Source organism: Coffea eugenioides, chromosome 9 (genome assembly GCF_003713205.1).
Source record: "Coffea eugenioides isolate CCC68of chromosome 9, Ceug_1.0, whole genome shotgun sequence".
Taxonomy (NCBI): Eukaryota; Viridiplantae; Streptophyta; class Magnoliopsida; order Gentianales; family Rubiaceae; genus Coffea; species Coffea eugenioides.
The window spans coordinates 24,949,924-24,977,111 of NC_040043.1; the positions used below are offsets into that span (position 1 = coordinate 24,949,924).

A 27,188-nucleotide genomic window follows, 5' to 3' on the forward strand; every position below is an offset into this window, starting at 1 on the left:
TAAATTGATCAAATAGATTAAACGAAACATGATTTATTCAAAATCGGCTCGGTTGCCCTAAAAATGGGTAAATTGGTCAAATGAATGAAATTGAATTAGGGATATATTCAAAAATCGGCCGAATGACCCTAACAAGGGTAAATTGGTCAAATGAATTGACAATTTATTCAAAACCGACCAGGTGACCCTCAAAGGGTAAATTGGTCAAATGCATTGATGATTTATTGAATGAATCGACCGGATGACCCTAAAAAGGGTAATTTGGTCAATTGAATTGATAATTTATGCAAAAATCGACCGGATGACCCTAAAAAGGGTACATTGGTCAAATGGATTGGATGAAATGAATTTATTCAAAAATGACTAGATTGAACTAAAATTGAATGAATTGGAAAAAAATGGATTGGATAAGATGGATGATTTGTTCAAAAATCGATTGAATTATTCGCCCACTGGGTGGTTTCAAGAAATCATTACAATGCCTTGGTCTATGAGCTTCTAAAATCAAAATTTGGCCTCTATATTTATCGTCTCAACAATGAGGAATCATTTCTTCGAATTAACGTCCTTTTACGCAAGGGAATTTTACCAATTTTGAGAAAATGGCCAAAAAGTGATTATTAGATGCTCATATTCCAAAAAATTGCTTCATGAAAATGATCGGATCTTTACCTTACCTTGTGCACTACCCCTTCGGACGGTACGAGAAAGGTAAACGTGCAAGTCTCATTTGGATTATATATCCGAGACATGGGGTGGTTTATTCCTAACACGGGATCCCCTAAATGGCATTCCCTTTCTAGGGTTTATGCATGATGCCAGTTTATTAAAGCTATGTAAATATGTGACAAACATGAAATGTGAGCTAAAGGACATAAATAATGCAACGGGGGGAAAAGGTCTAAACATGAAATGTATTTACTGAAAAGTAAGTGCAAAGACTGAAATTTAGACATGTGAGCTATCTAGTGGGTGAGTCACTAAAAGAGTGCCAAAAGGGCCTCTTATCGCTAAGGCATATGAATGCAAGCCAAGAAACAAAGAAATGGTTAGTGCAATTGATAGTACACATAACACATTGGGAGCAATTAAGAAAAGAAATACAATAAAGCGAGTAAAAGGGGTAGAACCCCTTCCCTCGTGCCTAATGTGCTTATAAAGGGTGAGGCCGACTCTACCCTAGGTTATTCTAATATGGATGCATGAGGCTGGGGTTCACTAATGCCTAGACTCGATAAAGCTTCGGCTCCCAAGCCTTCAGACCTAAAGGCGAAGGGTCATCACTCCCAGGGCCTTTGATCGGTGGCTCGAGTGATCCCTTAGGTAGCGCTATGGGCGCAGAGCACACCATCCGCCTACCCAAGGCAATCGATCCTAGTCCTACAAGGCGGTGTGGGATGGTGCCCACGAAAAACAAAATAAAATGGGATAAAGCAAGTAAATATGCACGTATGAAGTGTTCCCCTATTTTGAGGGAAGGGGTTGAGAACCACGCGAGGCTCTAAAGGTGACACACACCCCCCCAAGTGCAATGCAAGCGCGAGATAAATAAGTAAACATACATCCAAACATACATTCATGAGTCGAGGGATTGGTTTGAGACGCGAGTGATGCAAAATCCTAAAAGGGGAAAAAAATGCAACCCTAAAACACCCAAATGTAATATATGAAAAGGTTAAAAGAAGGAAAAGGTTGATTAAATCAAATTTGCTCGGACTCTCGAATGTCCCCAGTGGAGTCGCCAACTGTCGCGCCCCACTTTTCGAATCGATAAGTGTTGTGTGTGTGAAGTGTGGTGTGTGAACGTGTGCAAAGTAAAAGTAAAGGCCATGGGACTTTGGAAAGCGACGATTTGGCCAAAAAAATAGTTTTAAAAAGGGTTTTGAAATGAAAAGTTTGGAGTCGCCACTTGGTAATGGTTTAAGGTGTACCAAGTCACCCAAAAATGAGTTTTAAAGTCAAGTAGTAATAAACCCTTTTTAAAACGACTCCTAGTCTACGTAAACCAAAGAAAAAGGTTCGGGAGTCACGTTTGACAAAGGGGAAGGCAAGGATAGAATCCAAGGCACCCCTTTGACCTAGCCAAGGCTAGTTGCGTTGATTTAATCAAAGATTTTCTTGTTTTAACCAAAGAATTTATTACATTTGAGTGCCCTACATGAATGCAAACCCTAGACCTAGGGGAATTGGGGGAAATTTCCCTTCAAAGGTTGAGTGGTGCCAATCACATTAATTGTGAAGCCCAATATCAATCCTTTGAAGAAGTCACGAATAATGCAAGTGGGATGCAAATGAATGGAATGCATGCGTGCAATGTGAGGACATGAGTTTGAAAAAGTAATAAAAGAAAATAAATATGTAAATGAAAGTGTGCACGTGAGTGGGCAATGTACGGTATGTGAAATGATAATATGAAGTACATGTGTGCAAGTAATGATAAAAGTGTTCGTGTGCAAGCGAAGAAACTCAAGGGTGCACGTGTGCAAAAATGGGAGGAAAAGTGTTCATGTGCAAGTGAGGGTGATAAAAAGGTGCATGTGTGCAAATGAGACAAAAGTGAAAGTGTAATGATAGAGTGGATTGAGAATGCATGAGACTAGGGAATTCATGCATATTGGGTACGGGGAGACCTAAATCGTGACTTGATTTTCCCTTTGATTAGAAGGCGAAACTAGCGTGCTAAAGCTATCGAGTAGCCACACTCGCTCGTTTCCCTTATCGGAAGGGGACACTCAAGCAAATGGACCCTACAACTATCATGATATGCAAAAATCCTAAAATGAAGGGAAAGGGGGTTCGAGGAGCATGCCAAGCGATAAAACTAAGAAAAATGCATGATATGTGGTGAACAAGCAAATGATATGCTAATGAGGGGAAATCCCTAAGGGTCTAGCGTTGGACTAGCCCGTTCTATGAATTCCGACTAGCGTTGGACTAGCGGAAACGTACATTCATCCATTCCATTTATTCATGGCTATGAAAGCAAGTAGACATGCCAAAATACTCGCAAACACATAGCACATAGCATTTAGCATGCTCGACTAGATGCAAGAGCCTAATAAAGCAGTTAAACATGTAGCAACAAAACAAACAACCAAGGGGAAGGGGAAGTGGACCAGATGCTCTCCGAGCCCTATCTATTACAAGCCAAGAGGTGTACACATACCCCATGAAAGCATAAAGGGAAAGGGGAAATGGACAAGATGCTCTCCGAGCACTATCTATTACAAGCCAAGAGGTTTACACATACCCCATAAAACTTAAATAAAAGTAAAAAGCAAGTAAATGCACGCAAGGAGGTAAGGAAAGCGAAGTAGACATGCATATTCACATAACACGTAGGAGCACATAAGGTCAAATGTAGTGCAAATAAAGGGGTAGAATGTACCTCCCTTGAATTGACGCCCCAATGAAGTGAAATTATTCAATTACCCTCCAAAAAAATAAAAAGGTCAAGGCACCACTTTATTTAAGAAAAATTAAAGAAATGGGCAAAACAAAACTTGCTTGATCATAAAGCCCCTAAAATCATGAATTAAGCGCAATGGCAACAAAACACCGTAGTTAATTGAAACAAACAAACAGTAAAGTTGTAAAATTAAAACTGCCAAGGACTAAATTGAAGACATTATTCAATTGGTTGGGTCATAGTAAGATAAAGGGAGACTTGGGGGACCAAAGTGCAATTTTCAAGATTATTTCATGCATGCATACGTAGGAATTCAAGCTTCTGCAATGTCTTCGGCCAAGCGAATTTGCTGCATTTTAACAGGTTTCTTAGATGCAATCCCAAAGCAACTAGCATGTCATCCAATCAAAACCAATGCAATCCTAAACTGAAGACCACTACAGAATTCAGCAAACCAACAACCAAAAAATGAGGTAATGGAAAATTCCAGCAAGCTTTATGCAAATGTTACAAGGAAAATTTCTGCAACCGAAGAACATGCGTTCTATGGCTTTCAAGTTTGCCGCAAACTCCAACCGTGGCTTTTACTTATTACGCAATGCAAACGGGCTCATCAAAAACTCAGACTTCTACCTATCAATCATCAACCAAACACACGGTTTCGCTGCAAAGTTTGAAGTTCGGGCTGATAGCAAAAGGAAAGAAACAGAAAAAATGCAGCAATGTTCCAGCAAGCTAGGAAGCCTTCGGCAACCCGAAGCTTTCTTTGCTTTTGTAGCTTTGGATAAAGCTTTCTGCAACCAAGACATAACTACAAAACAAATCACACGATGCTAAAACCAATCATGCATAGCTAAGGAAATGTTCTGCAGCAAACAAGACAACCACGTAGAAGGCTTCCTGCAACACTTCCTATCGAATTCCAGCAACCGGAATCGAACTCAAGCGTACAGCTTTGTTCAAAACCAGAAAAAGACACAGACTCCCAACCCCAAATGCACAGCTTTAAACTAGGCAGCAACCAAAACCCAAATGAAACCCAGCTTTACTTAAAACAGTAATCAGTCAGCTACGCTTTTAGAAACAGAGCAACATCGGATGAAAGCCATAAAGAAACTACTAAATCCCATGAAACCCCCAAAAACAAGCATCCGATTATCTATAGACCCTATTTATATGTATCTTGAGCCCTTAAGACTGGACCTTTGAAACCACAGAAATCATCAAGGCGGAAATGCCAACAAAATGCATATGCGATGAAGAAAACCCATTCGGTGGTAAAATTATTGGGAGTATCAGATTAGCTAAGTAAAGGATAATTTATTACCTGATGGTGAACTTGAACGAAGCTAACACCAAAGAGACGAACAGATGATACTCCACAAGAATCTTTGCGAGTTCACCGATGCACCGGCAGAGACGATCCGCGACTTTGGAGGGCAGACTTGAAGGCTTTCCTGAGGGTTTTTGTTTTCTTTTTTAACAAGATCTGAACAAGAATTTCTCTCTTGATGTTGGTAAGTGCACAACAATCCACAGCTTGGTGAATGATGCCGAATTTATGGAGAAAATCTTCGCTCAAGAGGGCTGGATGTTCAACCTTTTCCAAGGAAAAAACGCAGCCGGCATTCTACCTTTGTTGCTATCGCGTCTTGCCGTTCCTTTTTCCAACCACTGCTCAGAATTTTCAGTCTATCTTCCTCTCTAATCTCAGTTCTCCTAGCTTTTTTTTTTTTGGTTGTCACTCGATGCCCCCCTTTCTCTCTTCCCTCTTGCTCTCGACTCAGCTATCTCAGTTTTTTTTTTTTCTCTTATGCAGCTGTCCTCTCTTGCCTCTTTCCGTCACTCTCTCCGTCTATCCCCTTTTTTGCGGCTGCCCTTAGATGATTCCTTTTATATCCCAGTAACCCTAAACTTCAAGCCAGCTCTTCTATATTTGCAGCCCAAGGAGCTGCCGAACATTTCTTTGCAAGCTGCGAAAAACGCAGCTTGCTGCCGCGTATCTTCTCTTTTTTTTTTTTTTTTTTTTTTTTTTTTTTTTTTTCTTTTTTTTTACAACTTTCAACTTAATAAATACAGAAATGATAAAAATATAATAATAATAATAGCAGATTGACAAAAACCAGGTAATAATAATAGTAATAATAATGAAAATAATTTAAGAACTAAACAACTAAAACAACAAAAATGGCCATTTTTCCATCTTTTTCACCCCTTTTTTTTCATTTCCATTCATTTTCTTTCTCTCAAAATAACTTAATAAAAATAACTAAAGTGCAAAAGGGTTGAATTTAAAGAAATAAAAAATATTTTTGTGAACAAATTTCCCTTTTCTTTTTTTTTTTTTTTATGATTTTTCTTTCCTTTCCTCTTTTTTTTGAATTTTTCTTTTCAAGAAAGCATTGAATAAAAAACAAAATGACTACAACATATTTTTGATGTTTTCCTTTTCTTCTTTTTTCCTAAAAACTCTACGCTAATTTTAAACTTAAAAGCTAAAACTAAAAATTAAAACTAAAAGTAAACAACGAATGCAAGCAATCTAAAATGAAAATCATGAAATAGATGCCACATAAAATTACCCAAAATTTGGTGTCTACAGGCCCGGTAGGGGGATGTTTGGTGGAAGGAATGGGAGAGAAGAGGAGTCTACGGTTGGTCACTCTTCAACATTGACGGAGATTCAATGAGGTTGGATCAAGACATAAGCGTGGAAATGGGCTCTTGAGAGCCGACCGTATCCTTTCACTGATTTACTTTACTTCGAAATTGCATACTTGAATTGAATGGTTTTGCTTATGTGATCTTAATTGCTATTGTGATAGTTGCTCACTGAGCTTTAGCTCACCCCGTTCCTTTTGTTTTCCTTACAGGAATATGACTCTTTTGGAATGAATTTTGATAAATGGTTGCCAAATGAACTAGATGAATGACTCTTTTGTATTGTATATAAAATGGGACCTTAAATGTATCATTAGGGCCGTTTTCACTTTTGTTTTGGCAAACCATATATGTAGTGACTTTTGTATCACTTTTAAATGTCATTTTTGGTTTGTAAAGGCTAAATGTTTTGTGGTTTATGTAATTCGATGTTTGGTTGGGTTCGGACGAGTCGGTTACTATTCATGGCCGACTCCGGATTTTGTTTCTTTTATTTTGGGTTATTTTGCCCTTTTGCCTTATTTGCGCGCGTTATAAGTTCCGGAACGTGAAAGATCGCTCTATACTGCACCGTTAGTCCTGGCGAGAGCTGGGCAGGCAGTCCGCTAACCTCTTTGGTTCGCCTTAGGGGAAAGTGGGACTGTCACAGCGTGACTGAGTCCTATCGAGAGTTGGGTAGACGGTCCGCCAAACCCTTGGGTACGCCCTAGGAGAAGGTGGAGCTATCACTGGTGGTATCAAAGCTGCTTCGCATGGTCTCGGCGCAGGGTGAACTTGTGTGAGAGCCCGTAAAATTTTTCTTAATTTATACCATTTAATTCTATTCCTTTTCATGCATTTTCCTTATTTTATTTTACTACATTAATTTTCTGGACACTTTATAAGTGAATATAGTTTTTCCAACCATTTTGCTAGTATAAGTTAGTTCGGGTTAAATTTGAAGTGCGTTATGGACGTGGGACCCGCTAGTGCGATAAACTTTTGGTGATTAAGTGATTTTTGTGCGAATTATTATTATTTTACAAGGTGTTAGGAGACAATTAAAAGTTAGCTAGATAAATTACCATTGGTAGACAAAAGGATAAGCTTAAAACCCTAAAAGGAGCCAAGTGTCACTATGCTATTAGAAGTTGGACTTTTGACCAAGGTTGGTAACTTTACTAAAATCAGATTTTTTGACCAAAATTCATTCATTTTCTTGTCTCCTTTGGCTGAAATTAGTGAGAGAGAAACCAAGAGAGTTCTTCATCTTCCACTTCAATTTCTTGCCCAAATCTTGAGTTTCAACCGATTAATTTGCAAACTACTCCATAAAACTTACTTTCCAAGTAGTTTCCAAGGTGTTTGAGAAGTTATTTTTGGAGGACAAAGCCTAAGCTACCATCTTTCATAGGGAGATAAGGTATTTTGCCAAGAACCTCTTCTTTACTTCGATTAATTGCTTAGTAGTGGTTTTTAGTTGTTTTAGATGTTGTTTTGTGCAAGATTAGCACTTGAATGCATGAATTCCAGATTAGGGTTTCATTTTTTTCCCAATTCTGCCCGGTTCTATTTCACCTTGTTAGAGGCCGAACTAGCCTTAGTACAAAACATAAAAGTTGTATAGAATGATGTTTTATAGTTGCCTGAAAAATTTCAACTCAATCGGAGCAACGTAGTCTGTGAAAATACCGAAATACCCCTGCTGCCCTGTTTCTGTCCGAAAATGAAAATCAGCCTCTGTAAGTGGTTAGTTTGACCAGGAATATTACCGAATTGGATGATGATGTCTTCTTAAGAATTATAGCCTTGTATCGTAGCTTTCAAATGGCTTTGGAATTTTGGTAGGCACCTCTAAAATGTCATTCCCTACAACTTTCATGTTTTAAGCCAAGACCAATTCGGCCTCTATCTAGGAGCTATAAATTCGGACAGAATGTTTCCTAACCAAAACCTAACTTTCCAAAATTTCTTCCAATTCAGCAATTGTTTGCAATTAACCACTTTTCCCACCTCTTAGAGTCATTATATACCATTTCCAATCATCATAGATAGCCACACAATCATGCTCATATTAAAACAGAAAAATCCCCAAAAAGAATAAAACTTCATCACTATAACCACAAATCAAGAAATAATCCATAAACTTGCATCTCATACTACCACTAAGCATGATTTAAGCATCAATTAAGAGAGGAGAGTAGTTCTTCACAACTCACCTTAGAAACAAGAGAGAGAGAGAGAGCAATAGGTCCTCCTAGCTTTCCAAATAACTTCACAAATCAACTCACTAACACTAATTGAAGAGGTTTTATGGAGAAATTACAAGTTTCAATGGTTGGTTGGATGGATTTGAGCTAAATGGAAGCAAAACTTGAAGAGTTTCTTCCTTTCTTTTTGAGAGAAAGAGCCGGCCACAATGAAGAGCAAAATGGAGAAATTTTGGTTGTTTTTTGATTTATTTAGTCAATTGGTAAGACCATGAATAGTGGTCTTAAAGGTAAACCCACTCAAATGGTGACACTTGTCACCTTTTATTAAATACTTACCTAACTTGTCTCTCTTATACCAATCCACTTAGCACCCTCTACTTATCTCTTAACACCCGGTAAATTAATTCCAGTATTCAAAACTTAACCTAGTTGGCCGAATTTTTTCGAACTTCTCGCACTAGTGGGTCCCACGTCCGGTATACGCTCTTAATTTTTCAAAATCTATTTGATACTAGAAAAATCATCTAAAAACTATATCTGCTCCTTAAAATTATCTAGAAATTTTTCCTACTCACGAAAATGCAGAAAACAAGCCATGAAAAATAATAAAACCTAGAAAATGGGAAAAATACGGGTTCTCACAGAAATAAAGTTGCGTCTTCGCTAACAGCTATAGCTTTTGGTGCAATGGTAAGCGCTTGATCCTAACAAGTGGTATCTTCGAGTCTCCCTGGCTGTTGCTAGGGGAGGGATTGTTGGCCTAATCAGCAACATCCCCCAGATCCCGACTCGAAGAGACTAATCGCCCAGCCCGTGGCACCCAGGGGTGCAGCCCCTCATGCTGGCCGAGCGTGGTACGGTGCTTTGTGTTGCCATTGTGGTTAAGGAAATAATGTTGCGCCTTCGCTAACAGCTATAGCTTTTGGTGCAATGGTAGCGCTTGATCCTAACAAAAGTTGGCATGGGTCAAAGTAGAAAATTCATTTCCTAACAATATAAGTGTGCGAATGGTTGGATGAATAGTGAATTAATCCCCTATAAACACCTTTAGTAGGTGGGTAATACTGTAATTTCACCTACCTCTCCTCCGATTCAATCTTTCAGATGCGATTGAATTCTTCCAGTTTCCCCTAGCTACATCCACTGCTTTCTTCATCCCAAAAGTCTCACCAATATTAAAATCCTGTGATACCCAAAAACTGAGTCTTCAAATATGCTCTGTTGTTAGTTTTAATCTCTCCATCCGATCTGTTCCCCTCTCACAAACTCTCTCCACTGAATGATGCACTCATTCAGTATCCCTCTACTCAAGTTCTATCTCCACACTTAACCAATTCAATTCCTTCTATCTTCGACTCTGCTTTATCTCGTACATCAATCTCTTTGCCTTTTCTTGCCCAATTAGCTGGCCCATAGGGTGAAGATCAGTCTTTTGAGGGAAGAACTGGGCGGAAATTCTCTATGGAGGTCAATATTAAACTACAAACGAGGTAACTCTATTAGCCATAGGCCATGCCCTTACTTCCTTGTCGACATCAACATAATTTTGTTACTTTAATTATAAAGGTACTAAATGACGAGCTTGATTCCTGCCCTTAATTTGTTGTAATTAAGCAAAGTTTGGAACTGTGGTAGTGAAATCGAGTGTAGTTTTCAGCCTTTGTGGGATTTTTGCCTCTAATATATTTTGGTAGGCATAGATTGATGGATTGTTGAGTTTAGCATAGCAAATGCAAATTTTTTTTTTGATTTTATGAAAATTGATTAAAGTTTGGAATAAATATTCCGAGTCAGAGGAAAATGCTTAGGATTGAATATTATTCTAGGGTTGCCTCTGTAATTATTTGGTTGGGTTGAATGAAAAAAGTTTGTATGCAAAAAAACTGCTATTATTATTTGGTAAGGTTGAATTGACACAAATGGCATGCCAGCAAGAAAAGATTTCTAACTTTATGAAATGCTAGATTGCATATAAAATTGGGATTGTGATGTATTTTCTATGGAACATATTGATAACAAATAATGGATGGAATCTACATTTTTTTGCTCTCGGTTATATGCCTATTTATGTTGTCAGTAAATGAATTATTGGCTAATTAGTTATTAATTTAGCACAAAAAGCGATTGCTGGCATGACATATCAAAGGGATCCTTATGATTTTTAGGATCAAACCTATTTGAAAGGTGTACATAATTTTTGGAGAATCAGAGCACTTTAACTTGGTAAATCAGATTGCATACCAATGCTTTTGGCATGTAAATACTTTGAATGGATTGTTTGACTAGATATATTATTGGATTAATGGAAATTTTACTGGCTTTTGCTTTGAAGTTTGGATGAACCCTAATATTCATGTTTTATAAGTAAGCTTTTATCTAGGATTTTCTTGCGTGTGGTAAATAGTGTTATGTAATGAAGCTTTAGCTTTGCTATTATAATCCTGCTCATGCATCTAAGGTTCTATATTGAAGTTGTATAGAATTCTTCAATTGATGTTGCATGTCTATGAGTTTGTGGATAAGAATGCTAATAGATGGTTATTTGCCATAGTTCTTTAACTGTAAATGAACTTTCTATCATCTTCAGGATTCTATTGCTGCATTGAGCTACTACTGGTTAATACACTACCTTAAGTGCAATAGTTCCTTTTATACTCCAATTGTTGCCTCTTGGCAGCATTATGGAAGTCTTTGTGTGTTTTTACCTATGTTTACTAGATAAATTTGTTCAAATTAATATAATTCAAAATTTACTGTTTTTCTTTTATTTAGCAAACCTTTGCTATTATACTTCTTGCTATTTTAATGGATGTTGTAAGAAAGCTAGTAATAGTTTTTTTTTGTAAGCAAATACTTGATATAGTAAGATTTGTGATCAGGCCTCCCTTTATTCTTTGTGTCTGAAAGTAGAAACAAAAGTTTTGATATGTCAATGTATATAAATTTGGCATAAGTTTGATTTGGTTTTCGCTTTTGTTGCATATTTGCTATAATGATTATGATATATAAATTAAGTGGTTATCTAGCTTATCTTAATTGTTATGAATGTAGAGGTTCCAATTGGATTACAGATTCAGTGACGAATCATGATAGTTTGAATGCTATAAGTGCTGGCTATTCTGAACTCAGTGATTACTGGATAATTTGAGCTCCTACCAAAGTTATAAACAACCAAGAGAAACAAAGATGCCACCGAAAGCAATAATGATGCCTAGCATCAGAAGAGATACTACAGTCATAACAAAGACCTTCAATCTGCCGCCAATCCTACCCAAACTTAGTCTAAGCCTTTATGTAATTATACTGCAAATATGAAAACCTATTTACTCCTTTTTGTTCAAATCATGCATGCAAATATCATGCTCTATATTAGCTTAGGACCTTCCAACCTTTTAGCTAGATATATGTATGAAGTACTAACTCTCTATGCAGCTAGATCTTGTGATACATATTTCTCTATAAGCTCAGTATAGAGGTCTGGCTACCTTATGTGCTGATTATCCATGCAATTCTTGAGCAATGTTACGAGTTTTTAACTACTTTGTTTTATACTACTTTTACACATCTATAATCATAGCAACTTCAATATACCAGGCAACACCACAACTTCGGGGCAACCTTGCGCTTTGTGCAAGGCTCAAATCAACTAGTTTGTTGAAAATTGAGAAGCTCGTCTCTTACTCTGCTGTCCGTCTCCAAGAAATCTCTCACTTTGCACTCTTCATCTCCCACAGAAAGAAAATCAAACACATTTCTCCCCCAACTCTCTAACGATTGATCATCCTTCTCCAATGCTGAGGGAAAATTTCTTCACCAACGCTTTGCAGCAACAAAGGGTGGGTTCTCTTATGAACCATTTTTCTCCCTAATTTTCCCCAATTTTTTCTTGCCCTAATTTTGTTGCCAAAAATTTCAACCCAATTTTTTGCATATTGTTTTAGTTATGGATGTAATCATCTCTCCTGCAGGTGTTTAAGTTGTGGTTGTAATTACTTAAAACTCTTTCTTGTACAATCCAAGGAGTTTCAGTGGGTACGAATGCTGTTGCGGATCCATGTTTAGCTAAGAGGGGTGAAGGTGAGTTTCAATGACTAAGTTGGTGAATCAGTATATACTTTGATTTTTTATTTTTTTTTACTAAAACCATTAAAAGACACCCATTAAAAGTTGCTGAATGTTTTCTTGGCTCTTGGGGCAGGTACCATAGCTACTTGGTTAACTTGCAGGACGGTGCTTAATTTCTGTTGACCTTGGTCGCTAACTTTTGATATTTACAAAACAATGAATAATACTAATATCTTTTCAAGAAATATTTTCAGTTGTGAAGCAAATCAGATTCAAAGATCAAGTGCAATTGAAAGGGACAAAGGCTGTTGAAAGCTGTCGGACGCTTGGATCGGACGTTCGATAATCATTGCGCAACTTCGCACGCATGAAGAACTCCACCACCGGACGTCCAAAGGAAATAAGACATTCCCCCTGGCTCACTGACCTTGATCGGACGCAAGCATCGGACGTTCGATAGGATCGTTCAAACTCGACGAAACCTATCGGACGCTCACAAAGACAATACCAGACGTCCGATAGAATTGAAGAATATTTTGCAAACTCACTGCCTGCTGTCGAACGCATGCTTGGGTAGTACCGGACGTCTGATACTCCAACGGCTAGTTGACTGTTCAGCTACTTTCTATCCGTTGGAAGCATTAATGAAGCATTTTCTTGGTCTCCTATAAATAGAGCTTGGTCAGAATCTTCAAACAACTTTTGCACACTGAAGATACAAAAGATCTAGAGTAGTTTTAGTGAGAAAACACTATCCAAAGAAGATTTGTAGTCTTAGTGGTGTGAGGTTCATTGTAAGCTTTTCATTTGTGAGTGAATACTTCATGAGTGTAGCTCTGTGAGGGTTGTCCTGAGGGATAGTAAAACTTCCTAACTTGACCGAGTGGAGTTCGGGGCAAGGAGGAGGTGAACCTTCCTTTGTACACAAGAGTGATTGTAATTCATCAACTTGAAGAAACTTGTTTGAATTAATCTACAAGCTCAAGAGGAGTTGGGTAGTTAATTGGTTTGCAATTCTTTCCTTTTTATTTACTTATTGTTACATTTGTGATCTTTACATTGCTTATCTCTTTCACTTGGTTGTCTTCGATTCTTACAATTTCCCAGTGCTCAGAAAGCTTGCGTTTAGGCTTCTTTCACATCTTATCAGAAATAAGTTATGTCAATACTCAGTAATGTAGCATATGTTTGTCATTTTTCATCTTTATTTCTTGAGAAATCTGGTCTAAGATTGTTGAGCTAGTAGAAGCAAAAGGGCCATGTATTGCTTCCAAATGCTAGTTTGTTATTGGCTTCATCTGCATTGGAAAGTCATTGATCTTATCCAGATCTAATGGGCTATCATAGAAAAGAGCAATGTAGATCTTGGTTAACATTTTAGTCACCGGGGTTTTGCTTTTAGATCAAATGCTTGTGAAATACTCAGGTTCTGAAAAAGACAGTTAGTTCCCCAGAAAAGATTGATTTTCACAATATTTACTTCCATGATGCACAAGTCACTATGAAGCTTTGCTGAATTTTGAGAGCATGTTTCTCCTTTGGGTTTAAGATATTTTTATCTTTTATCTTTTGTGGGCAAATTTGGTCTAAGATTTTTGAGCTAATAGATAATTGGACCAACCAGTTATTTATGGGAGTAACGATAAGTTTATGAAGAGGATCATTAAAAGTGGACAACCTCCTTTAATTTAGGGAGGCATTAAAGCTTTGTTTTTCTTTTCTCCAAAAAAAGTATCCAAATATTTAAATGGATTATAAATGGATAACTGGTTTTTATTTAATCAATTTAGATTCATTTATTAAATTGATCTAAATGGATTGGATAAATTTCATCCACCATCCATTAAATCAAAACCAATTATAAACCATTTATCCGTATTGCCACATCTAATTACTAGTATATATAGATTCCAGATGTGTAGATTTTCCAAGGGTGTAATTGTTATATTATTTTTTTTTCCGAATGGTTTGAACCAATGTTTTTAAACTCGGACTAGCCAGTGAATCGGTGAGGGAGCTAGTTTGCGGTTTTACCGGTCCAACCGGTCCGCCCGACTGATTCACCGGTTCTGTCTTTTTTTTTTGTGGCAACTTCAATGCTAAGTACTTTATGGGTCTTCACTCTACACTTGAATTTGACAGCCGATGCACAGTCTAACATGGTTGTTGATAACTTAAGTTCCTAAAATGCATTCACCAACATAATTTAAAACTAAATTTTAGTTGAGATAATAATAAATTTTCTAAAAGTTATACATGAAACTCCAAAAATTTGTAAAATTATTGTAGTAGATAATACAATTATTACAAGACAAATGGCATCTCTGTCATGGACTAGTTGAAAATTTTCTTTTTATTAAAATTTTCAAATCTTTGTACTGAATCATTTGCAAATGGAAATAGAAAACAAAAATCTTGAAATGGAAAAAATTAAACAAAATGAAAAAACTCTTATGAAAGTTGAAACTTCCAACTGCCTAATAAATCAACTAAGATAATAGCTTGATGATAGTGGGGGAAGAGTTGAGAAAGATTTTGTCATGGATATTTGATTTGGAGGTGGAAAGGTTACAAAGAAAAAAAATGAAAAAAAAAACAAGAGAAGAAGCAAAGACAAAGAACCAATTAAAAGGATAAGTAAAGCAAAAGCCAAAAGGTGTTGTCTGGTGTCTGTGTCTTAGTGCTAGGGTTTCCTTTTGTTTAATTAGATTTTAGTCTTTAACTTAAGATATAGCATTGTACATAAAAAAAGCTTGTATCATGTGTGTAGTCCAGTGGTAACAAGCTTTTGTTGTGACTGTGGAGACTTGGGTTCAAATCCCAAGAGCTCCATTCATATTGTTTGCTTTGAATTTTGAGTGAATATTTGAAAAAATTTAAAAATCGTTGGTTTACGGTTCGAACGGTTTTTAACGGTTCATACGATTCACCCAATTTTCAACGGTTTTTCATTACTTATGGCTTTAGCACTAGACCGGACCGGTGACATGTCCGGTTCGTGGTCCAATTGGTCGAACTGGCCGGTCCGATCCGGTTCTGAAAACGTTGGCTTGAACCGTAAAGTTTGATGTACATTGATGATTTTGTCTCACTTTTCTTTTCTTTTTTTTTTTGAGGAAATATTTTGTTACGTGAAAATTGAAAGGGGAAAAATCCAAGTCCTTTTTACACTGACATCACATTTAGTCCTAAATTCGACTGACAGCAGTTGTGGGGTTACAGACTTTCTTGTTTTCAGTTTAGGGTTTCGATTTTCAGTCTCAATCTTGGAGGATACTTGATGACGTTTGATGCAATCTAAAATGTTGCTTTAGGCTATCCTATCAGCTGCAAAAATAGCTATGAATTCTCTGTATCAGTAGGTATTTCTTTCTTGATTCTCCTTATTTTTGTTTCCTTTTCTTTATTTTTCTTCTAATGAAATTCTTATTCGAATTGTTTAGTGGAATGAAGCCATAAGGCTGAGTTATTTAGAGTTCTTCTGAATTGTAATCGTTTGTTTATTGCATTTTAGTGGGTTTTGATTAGTTGTATTGAAAATTGAGAAATGAGAACCAGAAATACGCATCCTTTACGAAACATGGTTTAGTTTGTACATATTTGATTTAGTAGGTTTTCTTGCGACTAGCTTATCTGGGTTCTTGGGTTCTTTGCAATTTTGACAAATGGAAAAGTGGTTTTTTCTGTCAAAAAAGATACTACTTTTGTGCTTCCCGTGGGAAAATTGTGATTTTCAGGGAAGTTATCTTTTCCATTTTTTTGATATATATATTTTTTTTGGGTTTCAGATTTTGGTAGGAGGTTTTTTCAGACTGTTTAAGATGGGGGAGTTTGGGAAGCGTCCATGGAAGGATGATGGTGATAGTAAGAACCAGAAAAGGAGGACTGAAAGAGACCAGAAGGGTAACGATGAGTTGATTGTATATAGGATTTTATGTCCAGATAATGTTATAGGAAGTGTAATTGGAAAGAGTGGGAAAGTGATAAATTCCATTAGACAAGAGACAAGGGCGAAGGTTAAGGTTGTGGATCCTTTTCCTGGGGCTAATGATAGAGTTATAACAATTTATTGCTATGTTAAGGAGAAAGAAGATGTGGAGATTGATGATGAATTCAATGAAAAGCAACCTCTCTGTGCTGCTCAGGATGCACTTCTCAAGGTTCACTTTGCAATTGCAAATGCTATCGCATCAGTTGGCGAGTCTGACAATAAGAAGCGGAAAGATAAGGAGGAATGCCAAATTCTTGTTCCGTCAAGCCAATCTGCGAACATTATTGGGAAATCTGGAAGCACAATCAAGAAGCTCAGAAGCAAGACAAAGACAAATATTAAGATTACAGCAAAGGATACTAGTGATCCAACTCATTCTTGTGCTTTGGATTTTGACAACTTTATTCTGGTTAGTTCCTTTTTATGTTTGAAATTTAGTATTTATTATGATTAGGTAAATTTACTTTTCCAAAAAATAAAGGATGATTGCAAGATCAGAGAGATGCTTTCCAAGAAAAATCCTGTTGTTGCATATGAGTTTTATGGTGTCATGGTTGGTTGTGAAGTGGCAATTATAATGGCAAGTAATTTTAGTTTGCAATTTTTTTTTAACAGATATCATGTTTAGCTCCAAACTTGTCAATATTAAATGACCGATGTTTCATTAAAAAGTATCTTTCCATTGCTAACGTGTGCTTTTGTGATATCTGTTGCTCATGTTGCAAATAGATATCTGGAGAACCAGAGGCAGTGAAGAAAGCACTTTTTGCAATTTCAGCAATCATGTATAAGTTTAGTCCCAAGGAAGATATACCTCTTGATACTACCATACCAGAAGCTCCACCAAGTATCATTATCCCTTCAAATGTTCCTATCTACCCTGCTGCTGGACTGTACCCTAGTGTAGATCCTATTGTGCCACACAGAGCTGTTCCTTCTGTTTTAGATCCTGGACACGTACCTGAGTTTCCAGGTTATACTGAAACTGGGAGTACATTTCCTGTCTATTCATCTGCTCTTCCTGTAGTTTCTGGTTATGGGAGTGATGTTAAATCTGAGGAATTGACTACAAGGGTGCTCTGCCCATCTAGTAAGATTGGCCGTGTTATTGGTAAAGGAGGAAGTTCCATTAAAAGTGTAAGGCAGGCTAGTGGTGCTCGTATTGAGGTAGAAGATGCCAAGGCCAATCGTGATGACTGTCTCATCACTGTCATCTCAACAGAGGTATGCTTTCATTTTTAACTGTCAAATGCTGTTGACACATTTTACTTTTTCATTTTTAACTGTCAAATGCTGTTGACACATTTAACTTTTTAATACCTTTCCTCAGGCAGTAGTGTTCATTTTGCGAGCAACTTGGATGTGGAACCATTTTATGCTTGGGTGCAAGGGATAATATATGTCCATGCCTGTCTTCTTATAGTGCTTCCTATGTATGTAAAAAGATGAGTCAGTGCTTTGACATTTGACATTGACACAATCTTTAGAGCACATTAAGAAATGGAGAGTCCAGCTATTACAGTTTTTATAGTAACAGTTTGTAGAGCACAATCTTTATAGTAACAGTTTTTATTCTTACCCTCAACATCTTGAGTCCAGCTATTACACTCAAACTCAAGTCCTTGTCTTTTACCAAAAAATCTCTTCATCTTCATTTACAACTATATCATCTCATCGAGTATCCCATCTCATCTATTTCTTTTCATCTTCCTCTTGTAGCCACGTCTGCTATGGTCAACACACCCAATTCTGTTTTACCATATCTGACACATATCCCACACCCTTGTCCGTGCCATATTGTGTTGACATGGGTGTGGCAGGGGTAAATGGAGAGTCCATGTAACATAGACGGATAATATTTTCTTCCTCCAATACTGAGTTCTTTGACATCTTTCAAAATTTTCAACTCAAAATCTGTGGCCATGGAGTACGATCATCATAGTTTCTTGTTGCCATAATTTGTATTAAAAATTATTGATAATCCAGAGGATTGTGGTTGTTGGATATGCCATGTTAGTTGAGTTTATATGTCTTATTTCTACTTATCTCCTGTGTTGGACAATGAGTTATAGAATTGACGTGTTCGAGGAAAGGATTTGGTGGAAAATGGATAGGAGGTGCATTCGTGGTAGAGGAGGAATTGGTTTCGAGTGGTCTGAAAAACTGAAGTGATTGTATATTTTTCTTTTGATAAGTGATGCCTTTGCCCATTTAATCAATCCAAACATGTGTCAAGGCAATAACAAATTTGCTTAATCCTGGATATGTTGTGGCTGAGAATGAGATGCCAATCTACATTACTATTCCGGCCAAACCCCACATGCCCAAAATGTTATAATGAACAACCTTGTCTTAGTCCTTTATTGTGTCACTTGAATGCCATATGCAACTATCATGGCCCTGTTCATCATAGTGTGATGCTACTTCTTGCCTCTGATCAATTTCAGAGGCTTGACTGCTAGTGGCAATTGTGGTATTTGGTGACACTATCTGGAAGGCACAAGTGGAGGGATTCTCCTCCTTACTGGGTTGAATGAAGAGAGAGAGAGAGTGTGTGTGTGTGTTTGTGTGACACGAAGTTGAATAGGCGTCCTCATACAAATAGTTTTAAGGTCAACTTATGGAGAATTAGTTTCTGTAATCGCTTAATGTGATGTATTTTGTCCCTCATCAATTCTCCTTTTTGTACTTCTGGTTTTTTTGGCAGTCATCAGATGATCAGAAATCCATTGCAGTTGAGGCTGTATTGTTGTTGCAAGCCAAGATTAATGATGAGGAAGATGACACTGTGACCATGCGTCTTCTTGTTCCCTCTAAGGTTATTGGGTGTATTATTGGAAAAGGTGGTTCGATTATAAATGAAATTAGGAAAAGAACTAAAGCAGATGTACGTATCTCCAAAGATGAGATGCCAAAATGTGCCGATGCTGATGATGAACTCGTTGAGGTCCAAGCCCATTAGCCTGAATAATGTTTTTGAATTTCAATTATGGCTTTCTAAACTTCACTTCTCTAAATTGCTAACATTTATCTTCTGTCTTCAGGTGGTTGGCGAAGTTAGTAGTGTAAGGGATGCACTGATTCAGATAGTTTTGAGGCTTCGTGACGATGTCTTGAAGGGCAACGAAGGAGTTCGTCATCCTTCTGGTGGTTTTGATTCTGTTTACTCTGGTGCTGCTGGCCTTCCAGTACCCTCAATGTTGCCCAATGTTCCTTCAGTTGCTCCTTTAACTTATGATCAGAGAGCTGAAACTGGGGCTGGGGTTGGCATGCTCTCATCAAGTAGCCTCTATGGTTATGGTTCATTTCCGGTAAGCCTCTAGGTTGACTTGAGTACTTACTATTCCACCGAAATCAGCAATAGCATATAAGGAATTTTTTAGTCTATTCTTTATAAATATCATTTTTTTTGGGTCTACATTGGACAATTATTCATTTTTTTGGGTCTACATTGGACAATTATACTCTTTTGTTGTTATGAGCACTGAAACATGCATACTTTGACATTTGATTCCTTGTTTCAACAAAAATTTACTTCTTGTTGTGTTGTCGTATTTCCTCATATCTTTATCCTATGAAAATCTTTTCTAATTTTGCATGGCTGGATACATTTCAGGTTCTCTTTTTTGGACCAACGTGAGAAGTATTTTACCTGCAATATCAATTTATATGCAACCTTCGAGTTGCTCATTCTTATAATTCTTAGTAGTCAGCTGATGTGGTGTAATCAGATTAGGTGGATTGGCTTGGATTACTTACTGTTATGTGGCTAGGAGCCTGAGAACTTTGTGATGTTTGGAGCTCTTGTAACCTAACTTGGTAGTATATGCAGAATGGTTTTGGGCCCACAGGGAACATCGCTAATATTTATCCAGTGATTTTCATTTGTATGATTATAAAACATTTTCTAAGATAAAGAAGGGCCTCTTCCTTGAAAGCTTGGTCTCCCAAAAGGTATGTTTGAGCATGTTTTAAGGCCTTGTTTTGCGTAGTCCATTATGGAGCCTCAAAAGAAAATAATGCATTCCTATGGTGATTTTTGTGAATCATTTTATTTTTCTTTTTTTTTTTGGGAATTTGAAGAAGCCATAAGATAGAGTACTCGTGGGGAAATGCTGGTAGGATAATCTTTTTCTTAGGCAACTTTGCCCTAAGCTTCTAATTGGCGTTTTGTATCACTTGGCTTGCCTTTAATGGTATTTGACTGCAGCAATTACAGGTAATCTTATAGCAAAAGTCCTTTTCTTTTTGAGGATTAGTAGCTATTTAGGCTATGTGAAGATTATGGATAGAGATAAGATAGTATCTCCTCCATCTGTGCTGCCCGTGGACTGCAAAGATACTCTGTTATTATTACCCCAAATTAACAAGGAAACAAAGTACTGAGAGGCATACTAAGGCCAAATTTAGAACTCGGGCATATGGACTAAGAGGCAGAGGACTGCTTCTAGTAAATTATTCCTGTAAGATTTTTGTATCTCATCGGTGAATGTCAGGCTTTTTTTTTGAAATCTCATTAGCTTTTCGTATCAAATTGGTTTTGATGAGGAGATATGTGGATTTTCCTTTAATCTTGATATTTTTGATGATTTCACATGGGAGGTTTTAACATCACTTGTAATTGGTGATTTGGGCACCTGTAAAAATAGTTGTTTGGACTCCCATTCATTTACCCTGAAAATGGGGATATGCATGATGATTGGTTTTTAAGTGGAGAATGATGACTAGGAAATATATGGAAAATGGCAGTTGCTTTAAAAAAAATTAATGTGTAGTCAACCTATTCGATGCTTTAGATTCGCTCTGTATTTGTTTTATGCATTGTTTGTGTTTATGTATTATTAGGCTCTTATTTGTTTGAATTTTTGGACAAAAAAAATGCTTGGAAAAGGTTCTTTTAACACCCAAAAATATACCCTTTCCAATAAAGTACTACAGTGATACTTTTCCAAAATTCTCTAATGATAAAAGAACAATTTAAAATAGCCTTAGTTTCAAAATTTGGCTGCTTCTTGCTGTTTTTTAAGATGGTCTTCTTATTGATCGTACCATATTGACAGATTGGAGACAATAGTTATGGTTCTTTGCCTACATATTCATCAAAGGTTTATGGAGGGTAAGTAGTGCATGTAAAGAAGTTAATTTACTAAACTTAGTTATCTAGGTTTTGCCGCATTTTCTTGGTTGTATATTCTTAAATGAAGCTCCTCTAAGCAGGTTGCCTCAGTCCTCTGCTTTGGAGATGGTTGTTCCTGCACATGCAGTTGGCAAAGTCATGGGGAAAGGGGGAATGAATCTCGAGAATATTCGTAAGGTTGATCCTCCATTACAGTTTTTTTACTTAAAGTTGTCCTATCACTTAAATTTATGCAAGGGATATATTACATAGATTACGTATACAATAAAAGGATTCTTGACCTATAAAAAGGACCATTACCTCTCTGCTTTATAGAGGTAATTGTATGGTCAACCGTTCTCTTGCCCCACTATGTTGGAAAAACTGCATGTTGGGATTTTCTCATATAACTTTTACTAGTGTGATGCCTTATGTTTTATTATTTCTTTGAGGAACATTCATGTCCTTATCTTCTATTTCTTGTTTGACATTTAGATTTGAGGGTTCAATTGTCCAGTGTGTAATTCATGGCTATTCACTTTGTTATTTACAGTAGCATATTGTTCAGCTTGCCAACCTCTGCTACATAAGCAAGTGTTCCCTCTCTTCTTCCTTTTTCTTTTTTTTTTCCAAGTTGAACCTTGAGCTTGTTCTTTTCAACGTTTGACAGTCTATTCTCCTCTGCAGAGAGTTTCATATTCTGCAAAAGGTGTACACCTAGCCAGATGACTTGGGTTTTTATTTGATAGCTCTTGTTTCAGAACTCCCGAATTTATGCTTTGGAGTGATGCTATATAGTTCATGCATTCACTGTTCAGTGGTTAAGAGTGTTTTCCAATGGTTGCTTTTGATGAAGTGATTCTCAAATTAAGAGACTTTAAATTAGAGCTTAATCATAACCATTATTGAGCCAATTAAGAGTGATTTTCCAAGCAGTGGCTTTTAATTAATCCATTTTTAATAAAAAGCTTCAATTTTCAATTTCTGCCTCATAAAAAAGGTGTTTCTGAGATAAAGTAATTAACCTTAGGGGTGCTAATAAATCTTTTGCCAAGTAAAAGTACTTTTTCAGAATTACTCCTGAAAAATAGTAGAATAACTGGAAATTCTTTATTGATTTCTAAGCATGGGTCTCCTTTTATTCAGCTCATGGTTAATCTGAAGTTTTACATGCAATCATTCTATTTCAGATATCTGGAGCAACTATAGAGATCCCGGAATCGAAATTCTCTAGGGGCGATCGCGTGGCTGTAATATCTGGTACATCGGAACAAAAGCGTGCAGCTGAAAACTTGATTCAGGCATTTATAATGGCCACATAAGTTATATCAAGGCATGTTGGCTTTCTGATGGGATTAAGACTGAGACGTTTCTTATGAACTCTCCCTTTCTAGTTTCATTTAGGTTCTCTTCTCTGAGATCCTTCATCTCTGTGACCTTCTCCAGGACTTGCATTCTGTCGATGAAAGCATCTATATAGATGATGCTGGTCGATAAAAGCATCTAGATAGATGATGCTGGAAGGTTATCCTCATTTTCTGTTCTCTGGGCATTTAGGGCGTAGCTGTGGTACCATATAGAATCTACTCAATCTGCGGTTTCCTTAGAGCTTAATCGGATGTTTTCTTTCCTTTCATACTGCTTTAGTAGTTCTTAGCCTTGTTTACTGCCGATTCGATCTTATTCTGTCATTGCTTTGCTCTGACAATTTAGTACTTGTGTCAGATTATGATGTCCATAATCATCCAACTCATAGAACATGGAATGTTCTGTTTTTTCTTTTTCCTCCTCCTCCTATCAGCTTCTTTAGAATGATCTTCATTTTTGGTGAGTGGTTAATGTAGTTGGTCATTATCTGTTCCTAATGCTTCTACCACATGATAGCTACTGACTACAGAAAACAGGCAATGACAAATGTTCCAGTTCTCATATTTTTTGATAATCTTGCTTGACCTGGGTATGAAGTACTCAGGACAAAGTCCAATATTCGATTTGGCCTTTCTGTGACTTTTTGAAATCACACTGGATATTCTCATTGATCGACTGCATGAATATAAAGCGGAAAAGCTAATCTGATGATTCTATGAGAATAAATACATCCCTTAGAAGCTTGAACGTAATCTGGGTTCATCCTTTAGCCTTCTTGAAACAGAATGCAAGCACCACTTATCATGTTCTTTATTCCTTCTGCTCAATTGCTCCTCATTTGGTTGTCTTTCTCGACTTATTATTCTTTGACAAGCAGCCTCATGAAATTCTTAAGTTCCCCTTGAGGGACTTTTTTTTACTCAACTTAGTATTTACTCTACTTGGAGTAATCTTGATGATTTGTATATCATTTCATAGCAATATAGCCTCTGATCATGTTAATCAGTTGCTCGAGCTACTATCTTTTTTACTTCTTCCCCTTCTTAATGGGTTACAAGTACTTCTATAATCTTTTGATAACTCAACAAATTTTCCTTTTGGTTTTGAGTCTAGTAAATCCACCCCACAGTCTTACCTACTCTCATGGAATCCTCATATCCCGAAGTGTTAAATACCTATACAAGTGGAAGCATCCTTAGGCTTATTTGGTTAGCCTGATAATGGGACTACAGTGGATGGATTACAAGTTTACAAGTTTACTGTATTGTCTGATTACCTTTCTGCATGGAATTATAAGCTTGAGTTAAAAGCCTAATCCCATGTATCTGGGATGTAATATTCCCTCAGGGAAGGGTAGTTTCAGTTATCCTGGGATTAGTAGTAGCTGTATTGAAGAAAATTGACTCGTTCATGCCCAAAACTCATTTTATTTTTAATTTTTTTAATGACTGAACCGTAGGTTGTTGTAGCCATTACCTGGTGAAAACCAAATGCAGGATTAATGCTTTAGAAAGCAGAAGGAATCTTTAGACTTTTTTTTGTACTAAGACTAAGGCCGCAGGTGTTATTATCAATGCCCCAAATAGCTAGTCTTTAGAAGGAAAGAATGGATTTCTATTCCCACTTATTCAATTTGCCAGCTGAATGAGCCATCATAATATCAGAAGGTATCAGGCCAATAGTGTTAAAGAAACTCTGTGCATTTTCTGAAATTAAACTAATTAAAAGTATGCTATTCCTATGGAATATTTAGGGACAAGAAACAGTTGATATCATTCATAACATCTCATAACATTTCACCCTAGTTCATCCATGCTTCCATGAACTTTCTTGATGTTACAACCTTTATGACAGATCATTTGTGTCATGATCTGAGTTATGGCTTTGTCTTCACTGACAAACTTCCTTCAGTGTTTGCTGTACCTATCATCATCACAATGTATTTGTATCTCTAGGTGGTTGAGAATCTGTCTTTTCAGCCACTGAAAAATGTTTCGGTCATCAATATTTCAATTTCCACTTTCATGTGTGTTTTTGTCATCAATATTTCAATTTCCACTTCAATGTGCCTCCATGTATTTGGCAGGTAATTACTGTACACAAGTGTAATATGTAGTAATCATTAAAATGATCCATTAAATTTGCAGGCGTTTGATATTCCTTTCCATTTGCATTTTGGCGACTGGATTAGGAATTCCAAGTGTTAATGTGCTGTTCTTGTTGATGCTACAGTCGCTTCCTGGCTGATCCCACATTATTAAAGCAAGCCGCTCTTATTGTTGCTTACAATCCTTATATGTTGGTTGAGTTTTAGGTCTTACTGTTGCTTACAATCCCTGTATGTTGGTCGATTTTTAGGTCTTATAATGAGGTTTTGAAGCTACTTCATGGATATCATCACACAAATAACATATTTTTAACCCCAGCAAACTTGATGTTTTCTCTCATCTTTCTATATTAGCATACCTAGATGATTCTAATTCATACCTCAGACCATATATTGCTTGTAAGCTAATAACTCTGCTCTGCTTGTCTTCTTTGGTTTGAGATTGATTGACCTTATTCTAGCTTAGACTTTTTTCCTTCACTTTAAGTTAGTTCAATCTCCAGTGCATTCTCTTTATGAATGGTGGATTATCCACAGCCTAAGCAGAAATCCGGCTTAAATTTCCATACTACAGCCGTTTCTTCTGATGAAAAGTGCATTCATCTTGATGCTGTCCTTGAGTGACAGTCTATACTAGTTTCTGAGGAGTTTGCAGAGTGGGCAGTTGTTGATTCATTGATGTGATGAAGTTTCGCTGTACCCTCTTGGAGATGGGCCTCATAATTCATAATGGCTTGATTTTCTTGGAGTGCTGAATCTGAGGAGTAGCATGCTGGCAGACCAAATAGCAGTACTTTATGGATGCTAAAGGAACTTATCCTAAGACTTCTATTTTTAAGTATACATAGGACTGGCTTGTACTACAATTTGGCGAATAGGAAGCTCTCTTGAGAAACAAATGTTTTGCCCACTTGGAAGCCCCTGTACGTTAATGTTGTGAAGCTATTTTTGCTTTGGAATTGTACTAGTGCGGTTGTTCTCTTTAATTCTCTATACGAGTTGGATAACTACTTTCCTATCTGATTCGGTGTAGTGTGGTGAAAATGCTAGAAAGATAGTGCTGGTATTATGTGGTTGCTCCATGATGCGATGTTTTACTACTTTACAAATTCTCTGTCAGTTATTCGAGGGTAAGGTCTATGAACCGGTGTGTATTTGTGTATTGGTGACAAAATTCTATTCATTTCACAATAACAATATGGCGCAGCACTGGTTTTGTTTGATTGCTTCTTTGATGTATGTTTGCTACTTGATTATCCAGAATGAACGTATTTGTAGTTGGTGCAGAGTTCAAATGGTATATTTGGTATTTTTGTGCCTTGCATGCTTTACGCATAATTGCATTATTCGATTTTTTAGCAGTCTTAGCATCCTTACAGCACTTGCAATTTGGGTGCTACAATCTGCATGATTTGATTGTTTGATATTTTTCAGCATTCTCAGCATTTTTTCTGTACTCTCAGCATCCTCATTGCAGTTCACTGTTCTAAGGACTGATGTATTGCCTCTAAAGGCATATAATTGTATAGCAAATTTGTAGTCATTTTCCACATTGTCACAATTATTGGTCTTCAGTTATTTATGCTAATTTATTTAACTTTTCAGAAATAAAGTTGTACAATATTCAAGTAATCTGCGATATAGAAATTGAAAATTCTCAAAGACGATATAAGATGTGTAATATGTGAAGTCCCATATTAAGAGGGTTGTATTGCGCAGCCAAAAGGATGACACCTTATATAAAATGATTTGTTTCCACCTCCTTCTAGTGCTTGGGGTCGGCCGGCTAACTTTTGCCTTATTTGACTAAGTGAAAGGCTACTTGAGTCCCTAGAAATTTGAACATTGTTGTGAAACTAATAAAATATGAACTAAGTAAATGGTGACTAAAGGGAAAGTAGAGACGGAGATTAGAGTAATTGTTTCTTTCATTCAACCATGCGTTTAAGGTTTTAAAGTTACAAATGAAGCTTCCATGTCCTCTATTTATAGGTATTACAAGGTCAAAGGTACATGTACTAACATTATTATAAATACATGAATTTAATATTTCAAGTATATAAATTTAGTAGTTTCATTAAAAAGTAATGAATTACAAGAATGTATATAAATGTATCAATGAACCTTGTAGGGGATGAATGATCCAATGTATCTATTGTTGAAATGAATGAGTATACTTATCATTGCATTAATTTCATAATATTTCCTCTTGGATGTCCATTATACCAAAAAAGTCTCATTAAAATTTTATTAGAAAAAAATGTAGTGGAAAAAAGCTT

The 27,188-nt window shown here is 36.7% G+C and overlaps 1 protein-coding gene across 4 annotated transcripts; it reads left to right on the forward strand.

Annotated features, from left to right (window-relative positions):
- Positions 1-15,480: 15,480 nt before the first annotated feature.
- On the forward strand, positions 15,481-24,941 carry LOC113782965 (KH domain-containing protein At4g18375-like). 4 transcript variants are annotated; one of them, XM_027328953.1, is made up of 8 exons: positions 15,481-15,689; positions 16,116-16,727; positions 17,048-17,542; positions 19,026-19,265; positions 19,363-19,629; positions 21,379-21,434; positions 21,536-21,632; positions 22,625-24,941. In XM_027328953.1, the coding sequence occupies exons 2-8, from the start codon at positions 16,149-16,151 to the stop codon at positions 22,754-22,756; spliced, it is 1,866 nt and encodes a 621-aa protein (XP_027184754.1). In that variant the 5' UTR covers positions 15,481-15,689; positions 16,116-16,148; the 3' UTR covers positions 22,757-24,941. The 4 variants fall into 4 exon arrangements, with proteins under 4 accessions (XP_027184754.1, XP_027184753.1, XP_027184755.1 ...); XM_027328952.1 differs by having other exon boundaries at positions 15,481-15,685; XM_027328954.1 differs by lacking the exon at positions 21,379-21,434 and having other exon boundaries at positions 15,481-15,685; positions 22,625-22,711.
- Positions 24,942-27,188: the final 2,247 nt, after the last annotated feature.